Source organism: Cervus elaphus, chromosome 29, assembly GCF_910594005.1.
Source record: "Cervus elaphus chromosome 29, mCerEla1.1, whole genome shotgun sequence".
Classification (NCBI taxonomy): Eukaryota; Metazoa; Chordata; class Mammalia; order Artiodactyla; family Cervidae; genus Cervus; species Cervus elaphus.
The window spans coordinates 49,083,964-49,105,757 of NC_057843.1; the positions used below are offsets into that span (position 1 = coordinate 49,083,964).

General features: G+C 43.7%; 2 protein-coding genes across 6 annotated transcripts in view; one reads left to right on the plus strand and one right to left on the minus strand.

Annotated features, from left to right (window-relative positions):
- Window positions 1-10,439, minus strand: part of NMRK1 (nicotinamide riboside kinase 1) — a 38,000-nt gene extending 27,561 nt beyond the window's left edge. For 3 of the 4 annotated variants that reach the window (XM_043891516.1, XM_043891513.1, XM_043891515.1), the window contains exons 1-3: window positions 10,302-10,438; window positions 5,895-5,948; window positions 255-345 (exon numbers count right to left, since the gene is read on the minus strand). In XM_043891516.1, the coding sequence (XP_043747451.1) occupies window positions 255-345; window positions 5,895-5,923 (120 nt within the window). In that variant the 5' untranslated portion in view covers window positions 5,924-5,948; window positions 10,302-10,438. Of the gene's footprint in view, window positions 1-254; window positions 346-5,894; window positions 5,949-7,091; window positions 7,237-10,301 lie in introns of all 4 variants that reach the window. The other variant, XM_043891514.1, reaches the window with a different exon arrangement.
- Window positions 10,440-10,817: 378 nt separating this feature from the next.
- Window positions 10,818-21,794, plus strand: part of OSTF1 (osteoclast stimulating factor 1) — a 56,608-nt gene continuing 45,631 nt past the window's right edge. The window contains exon 1 of one of the 2 annotated variants that reach the window (XM_043891512.1): window positions 10,818-11,034. In XM_043891512.1, coding sequence (XP_043747447.1) covers window positions 11,001-11,034 — 34 coding nt within the window. In that variant the 5' untranslated portion in view covers window positions 10,818-11,000. The remainder of the gene's footprint in view (window positions 11,035-21,794) is intronic. The other variant, XM_043891511.1, reaches the window with a different exon arrangement.

A 21,794-nucleotide genomic window follows, 5' to 3' on the forward strand; every position in this document is an offset into this window, starting at 1 on the left:
AGTGCAGAAATAATACAGTCATAGAAGGAGGAGGTAACAAACCTTTAACAAATGCTTTGGTGATGAGGAGAAATAAAATCAAAGATTAGCTCCCACAAGTGTGCCATCTGCTGGATCAGTAACACTACTGCGTTGAGCCTGTCTTCACTACAAAAGCTCAATTACTTAGCAAAGGATTTTGGATGTAATTCAAGTAACACTGCTATTATAACTGCTTCGATTTAAATAAATTATTTGGGAAGTTTCATAGATACCTTAAAAAAATCATCCTGAGATAGGACACTGCAGTTTGGAAGGTGTTTCTGCAAATTCTTAGCCAGTGTTGTCTTCCCACCATTTGTCACACTGAACCGAAAAAAGAAAAAAAAACAGAGAATACTGAGCAGGAAGGTGCATTAAAAGAACATAAAATATTTTAAATTGACACTACAAAAAGGATATTTCACACAATATGTAATATCTAAGAAGAATTATTTCCTTTATAGATGATACTTCTTTGTTTGGCAAAACCAGAGGCCCAAGTAGGTCTCAGGAAACAAACGACAGGATGGAGCAGAAAGGTAACTAACTGCTGGGCAAGTGAACTGGGTGATATTAAATACTAAGACTTAAATTACAGCTATTGTATTGGAAGTAAATTTTTTGTCTATGCTGAAACATTTACAGGGTTCATATGGTACTCAGAGAAGGTGAGCAGCACATCTTAGTGCAAGTGCATGAAACTGTACATGCTCACTATGATTCTGTCTCAATGTACAGTGAAGAAAAGTGGGGGAGTGGCTTATTAGAAGCCCACCTATCAAGACTGTATCATCTCCTGTGGGGTGCCTCCTTTTCCTCTAATCTGTCTCCACTGGTTGGGCTGGCTGGGAGGTCCATTTAGCTTACTGCATCCGGCAGTTACTTGTCTCTTCCGGCTGGACTGTGACATCAAGGAGAATGGGGACCCTGACCACCTCCTCCGCATATGTATCTAGTTTTCTGGTACTCAGAAACGTGCATAGTGGGTGGAAAGCACTTCTCCACTCAGTAACTCAAACAGATTTTTTTTTTTAACCTGGGGCTGACGTAACTCTAAAGAGTCTATGGACAGATTCGAGGTCTTTGTGAACTTTAAAGAAATTTACATCTTTATTTTCACTAAATTCTAACAGATTTTTAGCATTTCCTTTCATTATAAATATAAATCATAAACAACACTATTGTTAATAGTACCTGTGACTTTTTCACCAATAGAAATCACAAATAGATAGTTTCATAACATGTTGCACTTGGAGTAGACACCTTGTATTAATACCACTGACCACTGATACTCATTATTACTTCAAATTTACTGTAGTTTTTAGACTTACCATTGGACAGTGCTATTTAGCGAGTTAACAAAGAAGCACGTATATCACAATGCTACAAATTTGCTTTTAAAAATATTTTTATAACGGTATTATCACAGTTGGTTTCCTTTGCATTCTTGTCTTTTATTTTGTGCACTTAAAACCACTACTGTAAGAAATCAAGACTTCACCATACCGTCAAATGTCTGTAATACAAAAAACTCCTGACTGTACATGTATTTCTAAGAACCTGTGCTTATTCCCCAGGAAGATGAACTATAATATGTTTATAATCTAGAAAGGGGAAAAGGATCTAATATTTTTTCATCAAAATTGTTTACTAGATATAATTCAATTATTACCCAAATACCTTATACCTACAAAGTAAAAGGAACTTGATTCACAAGTTTTTGTTTTTGTTTAACCTTAGTCCACACAATTGGGTTGGAAATAGGCAACCTCTTTAAAAATGGAAAAGTGGGGACTTCCCTGTTAGTCCAGTGCTTAGGGCTCCATGTTTCCAAAGCAGGGGGCCTCAGTTTGATCCCTGGTTGGGGAACTAAATATCCCACATGCCATGTGGCATGGCCAAAAACAAAGTAAAATGTGAAAAAAAGGAAGAGTGGGAGGGTGGGCTTACCCTATGTATTGAGTAAATGCTGTTTTGAGAATTTTTTCCCCCTCTAACAAAAATGTCTGTAATCCATACTGAATGCCCATAGCTCAGTTTCTGAATTTTGGTTTAAAATACATAGTAAACAGGGGTAACTTTATTACAGTATGAGCAATCTGGCTCGAAAAGTATTATTTTCTAGACTTACCTCTTTAGTTAAGATCATGTAACTGAACTAACAGATTCCTTTTCACCGACTTAGCTGGAGCCAATGAAAAATAAGCACCCCATTTTTTTTAGCCTCAGAGGAGATGGACCAGCTAGAAGGCAGTCCAGGTCAGAGAGATGGTGGGGGAGAGGGGAGAATTTAACCAGTCTGAGCCTCGAACCTATAATTAGTTTGCAACCATCCTGATGAGCTGATATCTTAAGACTCAACTCTTCTCCTTCAGCATGCTCATAACCACCATACACCAGCAGGCTCACAGCCTCCTGTATGCGCTCTCCAGCCCCAGGACCAGACTGTCCAGATGGAGCAAATTCTGGATATGGGGAAGGAAATGGGCGACTACTTGGGCCCACTTCCTCTGTTCACAAAACCCAAATAATTGCACAATTTCTAGTCTATTTTTCTAGTGTGACAAAAACTTGAAGTCCATTTTTCATGTGACAGGTAACAAGTGAGGTCACTGGATTTGGAACATGGTATCTGGCTAGGGAAATGGCAACCCTCTCCAGTATTCTTGCCTCAAAAATCCCATGGACAGAGGAGCCTGGTGGGCTAGTCAATGGGGTCACAAGAGTTGGAAATGACTTAGCGACCACCACCACTGCCATCTGGCTAGAGAGGGGTTAAAAAATGCTGTCTGTAATTACTCTAACAAGTGGAGAATCCCTCCTGCAACAGGTAGATATTAAAATTCCCATTGTCCAGTTGAGGAACTAAGGGTTGAAAAGTTGTTCATAAAAACTTGCCCAAGGTAACAACTGGAGATGAGATACAAAGTCCAACTCTAACACCCAGGGGGTTTACATTTTTTAACATCAAGGAACTTCGTGAGAATCTGATGAAGGTTATAAAACCTTTCCCTAGAAAAATGAATATCTTCACACAAGCATTAAGTTTCACAAGGTTCATGGATGCCCCTTGAATCCTTCAGAAACTATTATTCCTTGCAGTCTCAAGTGAATAATTAGTTCAGTTCAGGCGCTCAGTCATGTCCGACTCTTTGCGACACCATGAACCACAGCACGCCAGGCCTCCCTGTCCATCACCAACTCCCGGAGTTTACCCAAACTCATGTCCATTGAGTTGGTAATGCCATCCAACCATCTCATCCTCTGTCATCCCCTTCTCCTCCTGCCTTCACTCTTTCCCAACATCAGGGTCTTTTCAAATTAGTCAGTTCTTCGCATCAGGTGGCCAAAATACTGGAGGAAGGAAATCAATCCCTCCAATGAACACCCAGGACTGATTTCCTTTAGGATGGACTGGTTGGATCTCCTTGCTGTCCAAGGGACTCTGAAGAATCTTTTCCAACACCACAGTTCAAAAGCATCAATTCTTCTGCGCTCAGCTTTCTTTATAGTCCAACTCTCACATCCATACACTACTACTGGAAAAACCATAGCCTTGATTAGACGGACCTTTGTTGACAAAGTGATGTCTCTGCTTTTTAATATGCTGTGTAGGTTGGTCATAACTTTCCTTCCAAGGAGTAAGCATCTTTTAATTTCATGGCTGCAATCACCATCTGCAGTGATTTTGGAGCCCCCCCAAAAATAAAAAATCAAGTCAGCCACTGTTTCCACTGTTCCCCCACCTATTTGCCATGACGTGATGGGACTGGATGCCATGATCTTATTTTTCTGAATGTTGAGCTTTAAGCCAGGTTTTTCACTCTCCTCTTTCATTTTCATCAAGAGGCTCTTTAGTTCTTCACATTCTGCCATAAGCATGGTGTCATCTGCATATCTGAGGTTACTGATATTTCTCCCGGCAATCTTGACTCCAGCTTGTGCTTCATCCAGCCCAGCATTTCTCATGACACACTCTGCATGTAAGTTAAATAAGCAGGGTGACAATATACAATCTTGATGTACTCCTTTTCCTATTGGGAACCAGTCTGTTGTTCCATGCCCAGTTCTAACTGTTGCTTCCTGACCTGCATACAGGTTTCTCAAGAGGCAGGTCAGGTGGTCTGGTAATTAGTTCACAGGGCAGCAAATTTTAAGTACAAGAGAGATACAGCACAGTGTGTTTGGAGGAAGGCAGGCAGGAGCTGCAGCTGAGTCTGGCAAGGGCTTTGCAGAAGCAGCAGCAGCAGTAAAACAAAATCCTGGCCTGTGCTGAGGAAGACACAGTGAAGAGAGGCTTTCTTAGGGAGTAATGCACATGACAAGAAAGCATGACCCAGAGGTCCATAGGGAGGGCTGCAATCCCGAGACGAGGGGAATTTACTCACACGTATGCGGAATGAGAGTTGGATTGGATCCTGTAGTGGGCCTGGTGGTGGCCTCCCCAGGTTCCCCCTCCTGCCACCCCGTTTCCAAGGTCTGGTTTGGAGTGACCCACTCTCACCTTCAGAGCAGGGCCACACTGGCCTAAACCAGTCAAGGCAGCCCCCTTGCTTTTGCCTGTGACTGTGGGTATGTGACACAGCTGGTCGGGTCTAAGAGACCCTTGACCCAGGGGAAGCAAAGTCCCTGCCCTAGTGCTAGGCTCAGAAGCAGCACAAGGTCCCAGGAACTGCTGGTGGTCTCTGGAGACCAAATAATGGAGCCAACTTTAGATGAACTCGAAAGGAGGAAGACACAGTGAAATGGAGTCTTTGGCGACACTCCTAAGCTTCTCCACCAAATCCTTCCTGTATCCTGCCTGCCCCTGACGCTAATACATTTTACTATTTTGGATGGTCCTCATATATCTGGAAATTCAAACAGCATTTTAAATAATTGGGAACCACTGGATATTGTTCATCAGGTGAGAAAAGAATTTAAAAATTTTGTTTAAAGATTAAACTGGTAGAGGTATGTAGGAAAGATTAAGAGGAGGAGACTGGAATCAGGGAAGATAAGGGCTTGCATTAGGATGGTGGCAGTGAGCATGGAAAGCAAGGGCTGGACAACAGAAGCCAATGCAGAGAAAAACTGAACCTCGTTCTAATAGACGGGAGCAAGTCAAGGCAAAGTTCTGGCATTTAATTCCCTCAATTTTACTTCTAACTGATGACTCACTATAGGAATGTAATACAATAATATGACGATCTCGCCCACATTACAAACTTTTAATTTCAATAGTCTTAACTAGTTTATTAACTAGACTACACATAATGTGAAAGTACTCAGAAGAAAGATGAATATAATGCACTAGCAAAACAAATAATATCCTCTTAAGTTGCTGTAGTCTTATTTGAATGCCCACTTCTAGTTACATGGGTAGGGTGACCATATAATTTAGGACACTTCTAAGAAGGAGAGGGGTAAATGATTAATAATCACGCCACAGCAATAAGGACTACTTCAAGATAAAAAAGTACGGAGAAAAAGGAGTAGAGTTGAGGTGGTTCCTCATTCCCCATGTTCAAAACTGAGCATACCTGGAAAGAAACAATAGATTTTCTAGGTCACACTGGAGGAGCAGCCATGTGGAGAATATTTCACCCCAAACCAAAGTAGCATCTGATGAGGCCTTGCCGCTGGTGTCAGCTTCAGAAAATAAAGTCAAGCAGGTAAACTTTGTGTACTGACTCTCCTGTTTCTGTTTACAGGAAACTCTCCCATTTCTTGGCATCTACGTAGCCAATACTTAACTGTTTTAAATTCAACAGTGGCTTGCTTTCTTTTCTCTTTCTTTCTCACTGCTTCTCCTTCTCCCACCATATCCACATGGAAACACCTTTTGGACATCCTGAGTATCTTGACCAGCTATTGGTAGCAAAATTACTCACCCACTGATTCCAATGACAAATGTTTTCATAATTAGCTTTGAAAATCACGTCTTCCTAAAATAAAAATAAAAAACAAAAACAAAAAAAAGAAGGCATATCATTTAGGTGTCCAAAGAGATAAAAGAGAGAGTCCTAACTTAGCAGGGCCGGCTGAAGGAGAAGATGCTACTGGACTCTGGGTTACCCATCTTGGATTACCCACATTCTATGGGAGAGCTTCAAACAGTACTAGCTTCTCTGACATACTCTCGTGCTAAGTGCCAACGGCAGGTAGTACTCAGGGCCCGAGATCCAAGTCAAGTGAACTAAAAGGGCCCCCATGGCCAAGCACGCATCCCTGAGGGTCTGTTTTCAAGAGCAGGGAAGAGCTGCAGAGCCAGGGGGCATGTTACAGAGTTTCATGCTCCCCTCAGGCAGATGACTTGTCACCTGCATGACTCAGTCACCCAAGAATGACCCATTAACCCCAAGGCAAGGAGTTGGCTGAGATGGCCTCTTTTTCCTTCTGAAATGGGGAAAAAGTCACTGCTGGCCAGAGGCTGGAGGGTGCTCCAGACATTTAAAGGGTGCTCCCTTAAAGGGTGTTATTTCCTCATTCTAGGGCCAGAGTAGAAAGACTTTCAGTAATGGGCCAGCAAGTAAATATTTGAGGCTTTGTGGGCCAAGAGGCAAAGTCAGGGTTATTATGTAAGAACTTATAAGAGAGAAACCATTTCCACAAACTTTTTGACAGAAGCCAAAACATAATAATTGAGTACTTTTTTTTTTTGTAATGCATGTCTACAAATGAGAAGAATGGGATTCCTTTTCTATTGGGATAACATTTCCCTTACTGGATTTCAGAATGAGTGTTTCCTATTACAAAATGTTACAAGTGTTCAGGCAGTGGGCTGGGTTTTAGCTGCAGGCTACTGCTGGCTGACCCCTAGTCTGGGGGGGTGGAGGGTGGTTTCACGCATGGCCCCCTAAGATTTATCAAAGTACTCTTGTGGATATTCCAAGGACCACTGTCATCTCTTTAAGTGAGAAGATGAAACCCAGCAGCAGGGAACCTTAGCACAATGGTTCTAGAAGGTTGTCTCTGCCTGAGGCTGCTCTTTACTCCTGACTGTTCTAGTGGAATGATTAGGAACCTAAGCTGTACCACCCTGGTACATGGTGGCTAGTCTTGGCTGCCCTCCCAGTTCCTATCCTGACCTGTGTCCGGACTCCCTCTGTGGGGATGGTAGGGAGAGAAATCTGGTAGAGAGAGGGCTGGTGTTCCTTGGCTTTTCTTCAGCTTTTCCAGAACATAGTTGGCCCTTGGTGTCTGAGGGCTCCACATTTGCAGATTCAACCAACACTGGTTTGAAAGTATTTAGAGGGAAAAAAATTAGGAAGTTCCAAAGAGCAAAACTTGAATTTGCTGCAGCAGCAACTATTTACATAGCATTTGCATTGAATTTACAATTATTTCCATAGCAAGTCCATTGTATTAGGGATTACGTGTCTAGAAACAATTCAAAGCATGTGAGAGGATGTGCACAAGTTAAATGCAAATACTTTGCCATTTTATATAAGGGACTTGGGCATCTGCAGATTTTGGCATTCCTGGGTTGGTGGGAATTGTTCTGGAACCAATCCCTGCCACCCTTGATACTGAGGAACAACGGTATTCCAAATTGAGTGCAATTGGGTAAGGTGAGGTTCCAATTTCATTTACTAGCCTATGTGAGACAAGAATGTGACTGTGACAGAAATAAAATAATACATCAGGTTGGACATCTGAGTTTTACCGGGAGTTGCATAATATTGAACATATTTATCCCCATCCAAATTGCCAAAGTGTATCAAGGGAACAATTACATATAATGAGTATTGTAAAATAAATTTTTACATTGTAATTTTTCTGCTTTTGAATTATATTTTACCCTATTCTTATTTTCAATATGTCAGTGCAAGCCTGCCAACGATCCTTTTTTAGGATGGGAAAGGCTGCCCTTTATCCTGAGATGGTAGCTTTCTTAAATCTTAACATCTTACATTTTTAAAACATGTCCTTTTTTCTATGAAATTATGTTGGCAGTAGGTAATAGTAGATTCATGTCCTTAATTAGCAAAATAAGAACAAAAAAATTTATAGATTTTGTTGTTCCTTGCTTCCAGCTCACCTATTTTTGGATCAAAATATTTATTTATTATTATCAAAATCAAAAATATTTATCAAAGCCTAAATTCTCAAGCCTGGAGAGATACAATCTTAAGAGATCACATGGTCCACACTCCTTCATTCTGCAGAAGTTGAAACTGGCCCAGGCAATGGAGTGACTTGCTCAAGGTCACACATATAGTCCATGGAAAACTTGAGGGAATTCCGTGGTGCTCCATGGTTTAGAACTAAGCACTTTCACTGCTGGGGCCAGGGGTTGGATCCTGGTCAGAGAACTAAGATCCTGCAAGCCACACGGTGCAGTCAAAGAAAAAAAACAAAACTAGAAACAAAACTAAACCAAATGAGTTAACTTATAATCATCTTTCAAAGCTGCTAAAAAGCACTTTACTACCAGGAGCAGAGAAAGGATGTTGTACATGTGCTGCCTTAATTGTGAGGCTCTCCTGTATAACAGATGTTATTTTGATTTATTATTGGTGGCATATTTTTTGTGCCCCATCTGGAAAAATCATAGCTTTGATTAGACAGACCTTTGTTGGCAAAGTAATGTCTCTGCCTTATAATATGCTGTCTAGGTTTGTCATAGCTTTTCTTCCAAGGAGCAAGTGTCTTTTTAATTTCATGGCTGCAGTCATTGTCCGTAGTGATTTTAGAGCCCAAGAAAATAAAAAAATAAAGTCTGTCACTGTTTCCATTTTTTCCCATCTATTCGCCATGAAGTGATAGGACTGGATGCCTGGGTGTTAGTTTTTTAAACACTGAGTTTTAACTCAGCTTTTTCAGTCTCCTCTTTCACCTCCATCAAGAGGCTCTTTAGTTCCTCTTCATTTTCTGTCATTAAAGGCTGTAGGTATTTCTCCTGGCAATCTTGATTCCAGCTTGTGAGTCATCTAGCCCAGCATTTCTTATGATGTACTCTGCCATATAAGTTACATAAGCAGGGTGGCAATCAATATTCAGCCTTGATGGACTCCTTTCCCAATTTCGATCCAGTCTATTGTTCCATGTCCGGTTCTAACTGTTGCTTCTTGACCTGCATACAGGTTTCTCAGAAGGCAGGTAATGTGGTCTGGTATTTCCATCTCTATATTTAAATTATTTCACTACTAAGCAGTGTACATTTTGGATACTAAACTGCAAAATGGTCACAGGTGGCATGTGCAGAATCAGCAGATTATAAAAAAGCTAGCAACTCCCTAGTAGGAATGGATGACGACAGAACTAAAAAGTTTTTTCAATCACTTTCAACAGCAGCCTGGTTTTTCTAGAAGAGTGAAATGTTTCAGGACTTCTCACTCAATTCATTTTCTTCAATATTTTGATTATTTTCTATGTGATAGGGAAGTCTTTTTCTACTATTTTTTTTTTTTTCTTAAATTTTGCTCCCTTTCGGTAAACACCAAGGCTTGCCTGTCCGAATACACAACCCTTGCCCCTTTGTCTTGGAATCACTATTTCACTTAATTCCTAGTAGACTTCGAAGCTTCATTTTACATAGACTCTCGTGTAAACTTTTTTCTTCTCAATTTTTATTCCCCCCCAAATAGAAGTGATTTATCATATTGCCTATGCTACTCTAAATTTCCGCCCACTGCGTTTCTTGTCTCTTCCAGCCCCTGCCTCCCAGTGGAGATTCAACCTGCTAGGTCTGGGGTGGGCAAACTTGCTCTGCTAAGTTCTAGATCGTAAATGTTTTGGGTTTCGTGGGCAGCTGCTCAACTCCTCTGTTAGGAAGTGAAAGCGGCCGCAGACAATACAGAGGCAAATGAGTGTGGCTGTGTTCTAATTAACTTTATGGACATTGAAATTTGAATTTCATATAATTTCCACGTACCACAAACTCTACTTCTTTTGATTTCTTTTAATCCATCTTAAAAAAAAAAAGTGAAAACCATTCTTAGGCTGTACAGTAACACGCAACAACGAGGGCCTCCGTTAGTCAGTCTCAACCCTAGATGAGGAAGACTGCTTCCTCCGGTAGGGATCAAGACCTCACCCATACCCCAGTGACTTCTCCCCAAAACCTGTATGGTCTCCAGAAGACCGACTCCCATTTTAAGGATTATTAGGGGGCGTGAGAAGAGTACTCCATCAGGACAACACTTTTTCCTGGGCAGGCCACTTATGGGTGGTAGATAAACAGAGCTTGCAAGACACGGCCAGGCTCAGGCTCCAGCGCAGGAACACTCTGGAAACACCTCCAGGCCCCAGCAAGTGTGCGTGGCGGGGAGCGGCGGAGTCAGGCAGGTACTCACCGGGCGCTAGTTCGACTGCTCCCGAGCAAAGCGGCACAGGCGATCGCTAGGCGCGCGCCTGTCACTAACCCGCCGCAACCCCCGAAGCTCGTTAACCAAGAGGCGCACAGCCTCTTTCCCCGCGCCCCTTCCGGGTCAGAGGCTGCCCAGAGTAGAGATGGCCAACCCAGGTTCCGTGCCACCTGGAGCGGACGCGGCAGCAGGCTCTGGCCGGCGTTGGGCGGGGCGGGCCTCCGGCGTGCGTGGCCTCGCGCCTGCGCGCGCGCGCGCTCCTGCCCGGTCCGGCCCTCTCCCGTCCAGGGCGCGCGCGGCCAGGCCGGCTCCGGCGCGAGCCTGCGGCTTCCCCCGTCCGGCTCCGCCTGGTTCTGCCTCCGGGCGCGCCGCCCGCGCTCCTGCCGCGGCGGAGCGGGCAGCCGGGGAGCCAATTAGCGCTCGGCTAGGCGGCGGCCACTTCCTCGTCTGCGGGGCCGCGCGCTCCGGACAGCTGGGTCGGCCGCGGGGCGGGGCGGGGCGGGGCACTTCGCTGAGCCGCTTTGCCTGCCTCAGCTTGTCGGGCTGCCGAGAGTAGACACAGGTTCCTGAAGGCGCACCGCTGCAAAGCAGACAAAAAGAAACTGAGGCGCTCAGAGTGTCGGCTGGAGGCGCGTTGGGTTGACTTTTCGTGCGTGGTCTTCAGAATCAGCCGCTCCAGGAAGAGAGATGTCGAAGCCGCCACCCAAACCAGTCAAACCAGGTAAGGGAGGTGCTCGGGGGATCCCGGGCCGGCCGCGGTGCCCCGCGCTCCGTCTGCTCCTTGGCAGGGCAGGTCAGGCACGTACCCGGCCCCGAGCCTCGCTTTCGCGATCCACCCGCCAGGGTGGGAGTTGCTGCGTTCGCTCCAGGAGTCAGATCGCAAGAAGATTTTCGAGGAATTTAACAATTTTCATTTTTAAAGAGGAGTCACCCTCGGTTTTTCAGCGTTGTCATTCACTTCAGCTTTCCCATCGATATGGTGGCTACGTCCCATTGACGCTTTCCTGGAAGACAGGGCCATTGATCTCCCTTAGGGGAGAAAAAAAAAAAAGTCTTGAAATGGTTTTTCTTCAGCCACTTCCTCTTTTTTTTTTTTTTTCCTTCACTGGGTGTCACTGTCAAGTTTGAGTTCTTGACCGGCCAAAGCGAACGGGAAGTGCGCTGCTTATAGGGTGGGGTGGGTGAGCGAGTCTCTTTTGGGACTTTAGAGGGGAGCAGCAAATTGAACTTAAGATCTTGGGAAAAACGTTTAGGAAACTTGTAGTTGAGCTCCTGACTAGAAGAGTCTAGGTTGCGGCAGGGTAATCTGTTATTACTATTCGGAAGTGTCACTTTATAGAGCTCTACAAGCCCTTTGCTTTCCTCCCTCTGTGAGTTTGTCGAGTTACACTGGAAAGGGTGAGATTTCCTCAAAGCAGCTCTCTTGGCGGATGTTCCTTGTTCATTTCTTCTTCGATCCCTAGAATATTTTCTGGGACATGCAGAAAGAAGAATTTAAAAGGGACTGACGCATTTCAGTTCGATACTGTAACAAACTCATGCCTTCGTTGGTTAGGTGATTACAGAAACGTAGGAAATGGATGAGAAATGGCTCTGACATACTCTCAGCTTTTTTCTTCCTGATCTCAGGTAACTTCAGTATATTACAGGCTGAAATGTATCTATTTACATCCAGTTTCAAAGTAACCTTGATTAAGAGAGAGTCCTTTCAGTGATTGATTTTTTTCTTGATTTTTCTAAACTTTAGTCAAGCTATTCAACTTTCATCTCATCCAGTTTTCTTTCTTCACCATCATGCAGTGGTAGTTTCAAGGCATTTTATTTGAAAATTCTGTACACACACATATATGACATGGTCAGTCACCCGGGACTTGAATTTTGGTGAACCGGGTATGACTTTGCTGGGACGTTGGCTCTGGTGTGAGCAAAGGTGGGGCGTGGCTAGGATTGGGGTCTGTGTTTCTTTAGAAATGGAGTCTGATGAGGAATTTGCCTTCTAAGTGTATTTGTGGAAAATGGGAGCTTTCTAAACTTGTGTATAAATCAGGACCTCAGGTCATCAACACAGCAGAGTTATTCTTTGATAACTGAGCAGAGTACTTTATTTCAAAGAAGGTCCTGAGACGCCATTCATGAGGTTTTTATCTCTGGACATTCAGTGACGTCTGTGCCACAGCTGGAGGGGCATGGATGTGGTGTGTTTTTGTGTATTTGCCTGGGTGTGGTTTAGGGATCACACTGTGACCAGTTGGAAATACACTCAGGAACCGTTTTTGTTGTCTGACCCTACTGCTTTCTCCTTCTGTTCAGTAAATCAGAAAGCAAATGGTTAAAAATGACTACTATTCAGACTCCACATTGATTTGTAAATGAGATCCAAACTAAAATATCACCCTAGAAATAATCTGTCAGTGTACTAATTTACAGTGAGAAATATTACTTTTTATCCAACTTGAGACTGTGTGTGGCCTGGCTTAGTTGAAAACAGAAGGGGCCTATTATAGTCCTGGGTCTCATTTACAGTGCTCCAGACCCTGATCTAAGCACTTTCTGTGTGTTGTCTCATTTACCTCTCACAATAACCCTATGAGGTCAGTACCTGTATTGTTCCCATTTCACAGATGTGGAAATGAAGCTAAGTCAAGAAAGATCAAGTTAACGTGCCCAAGGTTAGCCACTGAGTGGAGAGGAGTGGGCAGAATTAGAACCCAGGTAGTTCGGCCCCAGAGTCTGAGCTCTTAATCATGATGTTACTATGCTTTACATCAAAGCATACCATGAACTCGTGTGTACTGTAACTTTTTTTTAACCTTCCTGATAGGCAGGAAGTGGAAAGGAAAGTGTCTCTGGTCCTCAGTCAGGCTTTCTTGTCACAAACGCACCCCTCGGCTGTAGCAACAAAAAGGATGGTGCTGACATTTACTTTCTTGTCCTGCAGGCAAGATAGATGGGTGAAAATATTGGAAAGCAAACTTGGAATTGGAGGGCAGGGTGTATTTAATTCTTAGCTTCTTGGTTTGTTTACACCCCTGCCTCATCCTGAATTAGGCTTGGGAAAAAAAAAAAAAGATGCAGGAAGTGGGGTCCTATAGAGGGAGGGAAGAATAATAAGAGGAAACTGGAGAGAAAGTTATCTTACACACATGCATGTTGTAAGGTCCTTCGAAGTTTCTAAAGAAGGCCTGTAGATTTGGCTCTCTGCTTCAAGCAGAGAGAGAGAACAGATCAATTACTAAGATTTGCCGTGTTCATAAAATTAAAATGTATTACTTGCTCTGAGAAGAGTTATTACAGTGGTAGTGAGATCTGAAATGAACTTCTCATGGGTGGGTTCTCTTTAAGTATTGCAGTGGACTGGACATCTCTACAAGAAACACAAGTGGGACATCATTATGCTGGTCTTTAGAGCTTCCTGCAGTGCAAGATCCAGGCGAAGCAGCATGGTTCAATTTCAGAGGCAGTGTGGAAATGAGGGAAGCTAGGTGAAGGAGGACAGAGGACTTACGGGAAGATTTTAGTAGCAGTGGACGTTTAGCTATAATGTGGGCTGATGTATCTGTCAGGGTGATTGGCATATACTCTGTAGGGGTACCATTTTCCAAAGGAATGTTCTTTCAGCGTCCTGGTCAGTGGCTGTCAGGAGAGTCCTGCTACTTCATTTCCTTTTTTACCTTCCTGAGGTTATCCCAGAGTTTGGGTTAGTGGCCATATCCAAAATTCGTTTGCTAAACACTTCTTAATACATGCAGCTTATATTTTAGGCCCTGTGCTAGACCCTGGGGCTCCAAGGAACAATAAAATAAGATCTTGTCCCTGAAGCTCTTGAAACTAACGGGGAAGATTTAGGTATCTCCAGATAATGTCTTAGATTGTTGCCTATCTGCACTTGGATGGCTGACCTTATCCGTTTTGCTTCAAAAAATCTTATAGCTAAAAAAGGAAGTAATATGTTTTTGTTATAGAAAATTTAGAAACTGTAGTACAGAGAACAATAAATCTATAAATGAAAGTATAAAAGTCATCCGTAGCTGTCATCTAGTGATAGCTTTAACTGATTCATTTATTCAGAGAGGAAAAAATTATACAAAACTTCAGATCATTTTAGATGAAAACCTTTTCCCTCTCGAAGGTGTTATATAAGCAGCATATGTGTGACATCTTTGAAGTTTTATGATGTTTTTACTGTAAATATGAAAGAACCCAAAACATTGACATTTGCTTCTTCAAAGCCCCTTGAATTTATTTTCCCAAGACAGTGGAATATTTAGGCCGCTTTACTTCCATCACTGAAATCAATAAGCCATTTAAAAGAATTGGTCAAGGTCAGACAGACATCAGGCTTCCGGCCACATGGGAAGGTTATCAGACCTGCTTAGAATGAGAGGATTCTAGTCCAAATCTCATTCAACATCCTTTGGCCCATCTTTACATCTTGGGGTGACATTTTCTGATCCCCTTCATCTCATACCTCAAGTCCAGTGAAAACCGTTGCCAAATATGTCTTCACTTGCGTAATGGCCATGGGAAACAAAATACATGGGCTTGGGAAGAGGGAGAGCCAGGGGGGACAGACACACCCTTTTGGTGGGCTGATTTGAACTATTAAGTCAAAATTCTTTATTTGTTTGTCATTTCATTCATACGTCAATAAAGCTGGGGAAAAACATTATCAAACAAATTAAATGAGCTTGGGAAAATAGTTTCAGATACCAGTATAGAGAGAGATTTTTGATTCTTTTGAACAGCTTTCTAGTACTCTACTGTATTTATTTAACCAAACCCATGAACCACACTTCAGTCATTTCTTCTGTTAGAGCAAATAGTGTTACAACAGCCTTGTTGCTTAATGTGTGAGTATATCCACAGGACCGAGTCCCGGCAGTGGGATTATTGTGCCAGAGGGTATGTATAAATACATTGCCACACTCACAGACACGTCCAAAATGCTCTCCCAAAGAGATAGTTCTAATTTACTTTCCTCCCCAAAATGTTTGAGCACGCCTTACACAGAAAATTTGCCACACATGTGATAGGAGATATTATCAAAGTGTGGTTAGAGGGCTAGAAGTACAAGGCAAGGAGCTTGAAGACGCTGAGATGGTGTTGCTAAAGAGGGAAGATTTAAGCAGGGTTTCCAATGCTGCTGAGTAAGAATTTAGTAGGCAGAAAAGAGGGAAGTCGTTTGACATGTGGAGAAATGAAATGTCTTGACACGATGGCCTGTCCATGTTTGCTTGACTGCACAGGGCCTGAGCCTCTCTCAGAGAAGCCAGGGATATTTGGTGCGGAACTGTGAACCGGAGAAATCTGTCCCAAATTAAAGAGAAAGCCTAGTGTCGCAGTTTGTGAAAAACATTATTGCTCCACACAGAAAGTGAGCATTTGAATGTCCACATGTGAACCATCTACTTCTGTGCGTATCAATTTGTCAGTGTTAACAAGAGCTGCGGGTGGTTAGTTTGCAGATGTGAGTTAAAGAGGGTCACAGCTTCAGCTCACTCACACAAGTCACTGGTGGGGCTGCTGGGGCCACCTCCTTTTTTATTCATTCTTGCCAGTTGTTTCCCACTCAGCGTTTGAGTATCTGTAGAATTTTTAGAAAGTTACAAGGCAAATCCCTCAACTTACTCTTAGGGTAAGAGTTAGAGGAGAGTTCCGTATTTGTGCATTTTGACGAGCGTTTTAAAACTTGTTAGCTTCCTTAGAATTTGATAAATTGCTTTGGTTTTATATTCTTGGAACCAAAGAATGTACCCATTCTCACCCCCATCTCTGCCTCCTGCCGCCCCCTTGTGAAGTTGATTTTATTAGGGGAGCCAGGTCAGCGGGGGTGCGAGTTGCAGATTGGGAGGAAGGGGTAGTGGGCCTGGGCAGCCCTGTCAGCCAGAGGCCAAGTCGTCGGGAGGCCCGCGGGGCCGCACCGGTAGAGCCCTCCATCGGCAGGCGAGCAGACAGACTGTTCTTCGCCGCGCGGGTGTCGGGGCCCAGGGCGTGCCAGTAGCTTCGAGAGGAAGTGGAAGAGGTGGGTGCCTGGCTTCGGTTGCTGCGGGGTGGACAGAACAGTGAAAGCCCCCACTCAGGCGCTTGTGTAAGACGCCCCGGGGGTGGAGGCGGTGGCAGCGCTGGCAAGCCACAGGGGGGTCCATGGAGTGGTGGGAGGTTGGGGTCCCCGGCGGGGAGGGATCTGGTGGTTCTTTCCTAGTCTACTGCTCCTGTTTCCCAGGGAGCCTGAAAGCAGTTTAAATTCAAATTAAGGGAGACCCTGGAAACTGACCCTAGGGTGTCTAGACCAGGTTTTTTCTCTTGCTGGAGGCTTTGCCTCCAGCCTCTTACAGTGATCTGACAACAGCCCTGAGAGCCTTTCTGACATCCCCGACTCAGGGATTTTGCTGGGTTCTGGGAAGTTCAGGGCTTCTATGTCAGGATTCTCTCGTCTGTGAGGACAGACTTGATTCCACCCACTGGTATGATACTTGTGTTGACTTCCACCTGGAGAGTGTTCTGGGGTGGCTGTATCTTCTAGAAATGTCTTGACCCAATCCATGCTTATGGAGAGGATCCCTCCAAATTCCAGTTCTCTGAGCACCGATGAAAAATGCTAGGCTGAGAGAAGACCCTCCAGGTTTTTTGGCATAGTTGGCAGATATCTCCAGACTCCAGATTTGGAAGATTCCACAGAGTCTCATATTTCCTTTCTTGGATATCAGACTCTTAGGACTCTCTCTAAATTGTTGTCTCTGCAAGTTTACAGGGTTTGGGGGCTGCTTTTGGCGCCTATTGTTTTGATGAGTCTGAGCAAGTTTGTTGACAGCAGTCCTGTTGTTCATTCGTTCAGTTGTGTCCGACTCTTTGTGACCCCAAGGACTGCATCACACCAGGCTCTACTGTCCTCCACTATCTCCCGGAGTTTGTTCAGATTCATGTCCATTGAGTTGGTGATGCCATCCAACCATCCCATCTTCAGTGGCACCCTCCTCCTGCTGCCCTCAATCTTTCCCAGCATCAGGGTCTTTTCCAAAGAGTCGGTTCTTCATATCAGGTGTCCAGAGTATTGGAGCTTCAGCTTCAGCATCAGTCCTTCCAATGAACATTCAGGGTTGATTTCCTTTAGAATTGACTGGTTGTATCTTCTTGCAGTCCAAAGGACTCTCAAGGGTCTTCTCCAGCTCCACAATTCAAAAGCATCAGTTCCTCTGCATTCAGTCTTCTTTATGGTCCAGCTGTCACATCCATACATGACTACTGGAAAAACCATAGCTTTGACTATATGGGCTTTTGTCAGCAAAGCGATGTCTCTGTTTTTTAATACACTGTTTAGGTTTATCATAGCTTTTCTTCCAAGGAGTAAGTGTCTTTTAATTTCATGGCTGCAGTGATTTTAGAGCCCAAGAAAATAAAATCTGTCCCTGTTTCCACTTTTCCCCCATCTATTTGCCATGAAGTGATGGGACTGGATGCCATGATCTTAGTTTTTTGAATGTTGAGTTTTAAGCCAGCTTTTTCACTCCTTTCACCCTCATCAAGAGGCTGTTTTGTTTCTCTTCATTTTCTACCATTAGAGTGGTATCATCTGCGTATCTGAGGTTGTTGATATTTCTTCTGGCAGTCTTGATTCTAGCTTGTGCTTCATCCAGCCCGGCATTTTGCATGATGCACTCTGCATATAAGTTAAATAAGCAGGGTGACCGTATACAGCCTTGACATCCTCCTTTCCCAATTTTTAATCAATCCGTTATTCCATATCTGGTTCTAATGGTTGCTTCTTGACCTGAATACAGGTCAGGTAGCCCTGAGAGGACCTAAACTGAAGATATTCTTACTGGTGTTTCAGACAAGAAAACGGTTTGAGAAACATAACAACAAACACCATTCTCTCCAAAGTTAGTTTCTGAATAGTATATCACACTCGAGATTGTTCTCAGCCTAGTTTTTCTGTTGAGGAATAAATCATTCTCTTCTATTCCTCAGAACTCAGGTTCTAAATTGAAGTCACCCAAGGAACTGCTGATCACAACCTGGGTGTGCCTTAAGAAGGGCTGTTGGATGGGAGTCAGTGCTGGTGGTGACTGTCCACTTCCTCTTTCAGGGAGCCTGTCCCATCAATAGAGCTGCTTCTAATTCTTGCCTAATGTCTTCCTACTCAGGAGGGTCCAAGTTTATACCTAAATATTGAGTCCCTAAATGGTCCCCAGGACTTGACACTGACTTGGTAGGAGCTCTGTTCTCCACAATGGGTTCCTGCTCATTTCCTGATTCTCGGTTGGCACTGGATCTCTCTGATGCTTTGACATCTAACCAGGCACTCTCTTGTCTTGTTGACTGGCACTGGGATGTATGCTGCCTGGTCTCCCCTGAACCCTTGTCTTTAGCTTGCTTGGACACATGTTCCCTGTTATATGGCCCTTTGGCTAACACACTGAGCCTTTCCAACATGCTGTGACCTTAAGATTGGCATGGGTCTATGTCTCATCTTAGGTGGATTTCCCATTGGGTGTCCATCCTTCTTCAGACCTAACCTTTGGTAGACCTGAGTGCCATAGTCAGTTGTTGTTGGAGCTCTGATTTGGGGACCAAGGCCACGTGCCTGGAGAGCCTTACAACAGTATCCTGCCCCGGAGCATCCCGGTTTTCGTCACTGACATCACCTGGCACTTGGCTTCCTCTTTTCTCACTTCCATGGGCCTCTGAGAATAAACTCACTGCTTCACATCTGACGAGCAGATTTACCTGCGGTGTTAAACAAATCGTTGATTTATCAGACTTGTCTTCCCCAATGTGCTTACATTAAAAAATAAGCTAAAAACAAGATTCCTGAGAGAGAAATTCCTTTTTCAGATGAACTAGTTGTTACTGATAGGAATTGAGGCATAAAGATGGGCTAATTAGGGTATCCTAAGACCAAACTCTGATTTGGAGGGGAGAGAGGCAGAAAATAATGGGAAATGAACATTAGCTTTGGAGTGAAATTCTGATCTCAATTTTTTTTTAAAATTAACTTATTATGTCACTTTGATAAGTCAGTCCATAGACTACTCTGGACCTGTTTTTTCATTTGATTCTAAATCTGATTCTGGATCAATATTGCCTTAGACTGACTTTTCAAATAATTCCTCAAATTTCTACATAATTTCATCCTGTGCTTTTTACAGAGCCCTGGGACATTTTTGATATTCCCTTACCTATCTCCCTGCTACTCCCAGTGATCAGTACTATGGTAATGAAAACATGGAGGAATTAAATACTTTTTAAAGGCAGTTCATAAATTCAGATTTCTATGAGAGAGAAAGGATGGCAAGTGGGCTAGGATGGGGACATGATATATTCTTAATTAGGTCTGGTGTGATTTCACTTAGGTCTCTGGCTACACAGGACGGTGGAGGTTTTTTTTCCTTGCGCCTGCCTAGAAGGCAACATTGGGGTGGCTCTGCAGAAATGTGTCTGGGGGTCTGCATGCATGGGTGCCAATAAGACCCTCGCAAATGTGGCCATTATTGTTGCAGGAAGGGAGACCACTTCCAGGGCCCAAGATTGGGCTCTTGTCTACACTGAGAAATTAATTGTCCAAGGAGATGCATGTGCTGACAAAGCAAGAGACTTTGTGGGGAAGGGGTGCGCAGGCAGAGAGCAGCAGGATGAGGGAACCCAGGAGAACTGCTCTGCCACGTGGCTTGCAGTCTCTGGTTTTATGGTAATGAGGTTAGTTTCCTGTTTGTCTCTGGCCGGTCATTCTAACTCAGGGTCCTTCCTAATGGCACGTGCATCTCTCAGCCGAGATGGCTTCCAGCGAGAAGGATTCTAGGAGTTTGGTAGGACGTATGGACTGGTGTCTTCTCTCTCCTTTTAACCTTTCCTAAATTATTCTAGTTGGTGGTATCTTGTTACTTCTGCGTTCCTTAACTAGGACCTCCTGTCATAAGATAACTCATGCAAGTGGTTACTAGGTGCCTGGTTGGAGCGTGGTTTCAGTTAGTGGTTCCCCTAACAATTCCCTCCTGAGAGACTTTATATTCAATATATTTCCTGGGAGTTGAGGTAGAGATCTCTTCTGTAAATACTTCCTGTTGAGAGTGGGACTAGTCCTGCCTAGTAGAGTAGAAGTCTCTCACCACCTGGCTTAAATCGAGATAGTCTTCACCCAAAATCAGCATTCTCCTTCATAGTAACATGAGTTTAGCCTGAAACTGTTGGACCCTGTCAGAGATAAACCTTGTAAGCAGTTGACAAAAACAAGAGTCAAACAGGAGGCCTAACAGGATGGTCATCGTTGGGCCCTGAAAAGGAAGGCAAAATTTGGGGTGGGGGCTGCAGGATGTGTGGCTTTTTTAAGATTGGTTGGTAGTGAGGTAACAGGGCAGTGCTCCAGGAATCTAGCACTCAGCCTGAAGTTACCGTTCCCCACCTGCATGGGGGTCTTAGTTCCTGCAGAAGAACTCAAAAAGTATTGTTATGCCTAGTCCTTGAGGAGGAACTAGGCCCTTGCCCCGAGGCTTTACTACCACATAACTGCTCCTCCCCTGTTTCTGTATCCCTTCCCTTCCCTGGTTAGCAACTGTTTGAATCTTCCCTTTAAAACTCAGGGAAGGTCATAGAGTGAAGCCTGTATCCTGCAAACAAGAATCGGGGGACACAGAAAGGATTTGTACTCTGGAGCCCCACAGAGCCCTGCTCAATTTCAATTCAAGGAACTGGATGACATTGGCTATGGCCACTCCCTGCTAAAATTGGGCACAGTCCCTCAATTTGGAGAACAGGCACTGAATTGGACGTATTTCTGAGTTCCAGGTCTTGGATCTGAACCTTGTATGAGTAAAATCTCAATCCCTTGGCACTCCATTTTGATGTAAAAGATCCAGTTAGAAGCAATTGGAGGAGTGACAACTTGAATTTTAATAGACAAAATACATCTAATTCCGTGAGGAATTTGAGAGTGTGAGCCTGAAAGCCCGTCTGTGTACCTATGTAGTCAGGTAGCCAGTTGTTTGCTGTTATCTAAGTAGATTTTAACTTCAGATGTATTATTAACATCTGTATAATAGGAGCTATTGGTCACTACCTGTCTCATTTTTCTGCTAATATCTGATCTAATGCAATTTCATTTTCTAAAAATTTAATAGTTACAAGAGAATACCTTGAAACCGTAATGCTGCATGTACCAGCTATTAGCAGACATTGTTTTGAGAATGGCTGGTAGCATCTCAAATTTGACACAGCTCAGAAGACTCAAATTCTTAGCAATACAAGGACTTGTCTGAAGTCACATCCATAATGTCACCTAGTATTACCTTCAATATTTGAACCACTGCTATTCCATTTTGACTTTCAGTTACATTTCTCTCCTTAATGGCCAAAGCAGATGTCACTGTTAATGATTTTAGTGCTTTGCTAGATATGAGAAGATGCAAGAATTGGGGCACATAAAGTCTTCTCCTGAAAGTATCTATCTGCAGGCCTGTTCTGCCGGTTTTTCCCAGTGCACAGTGT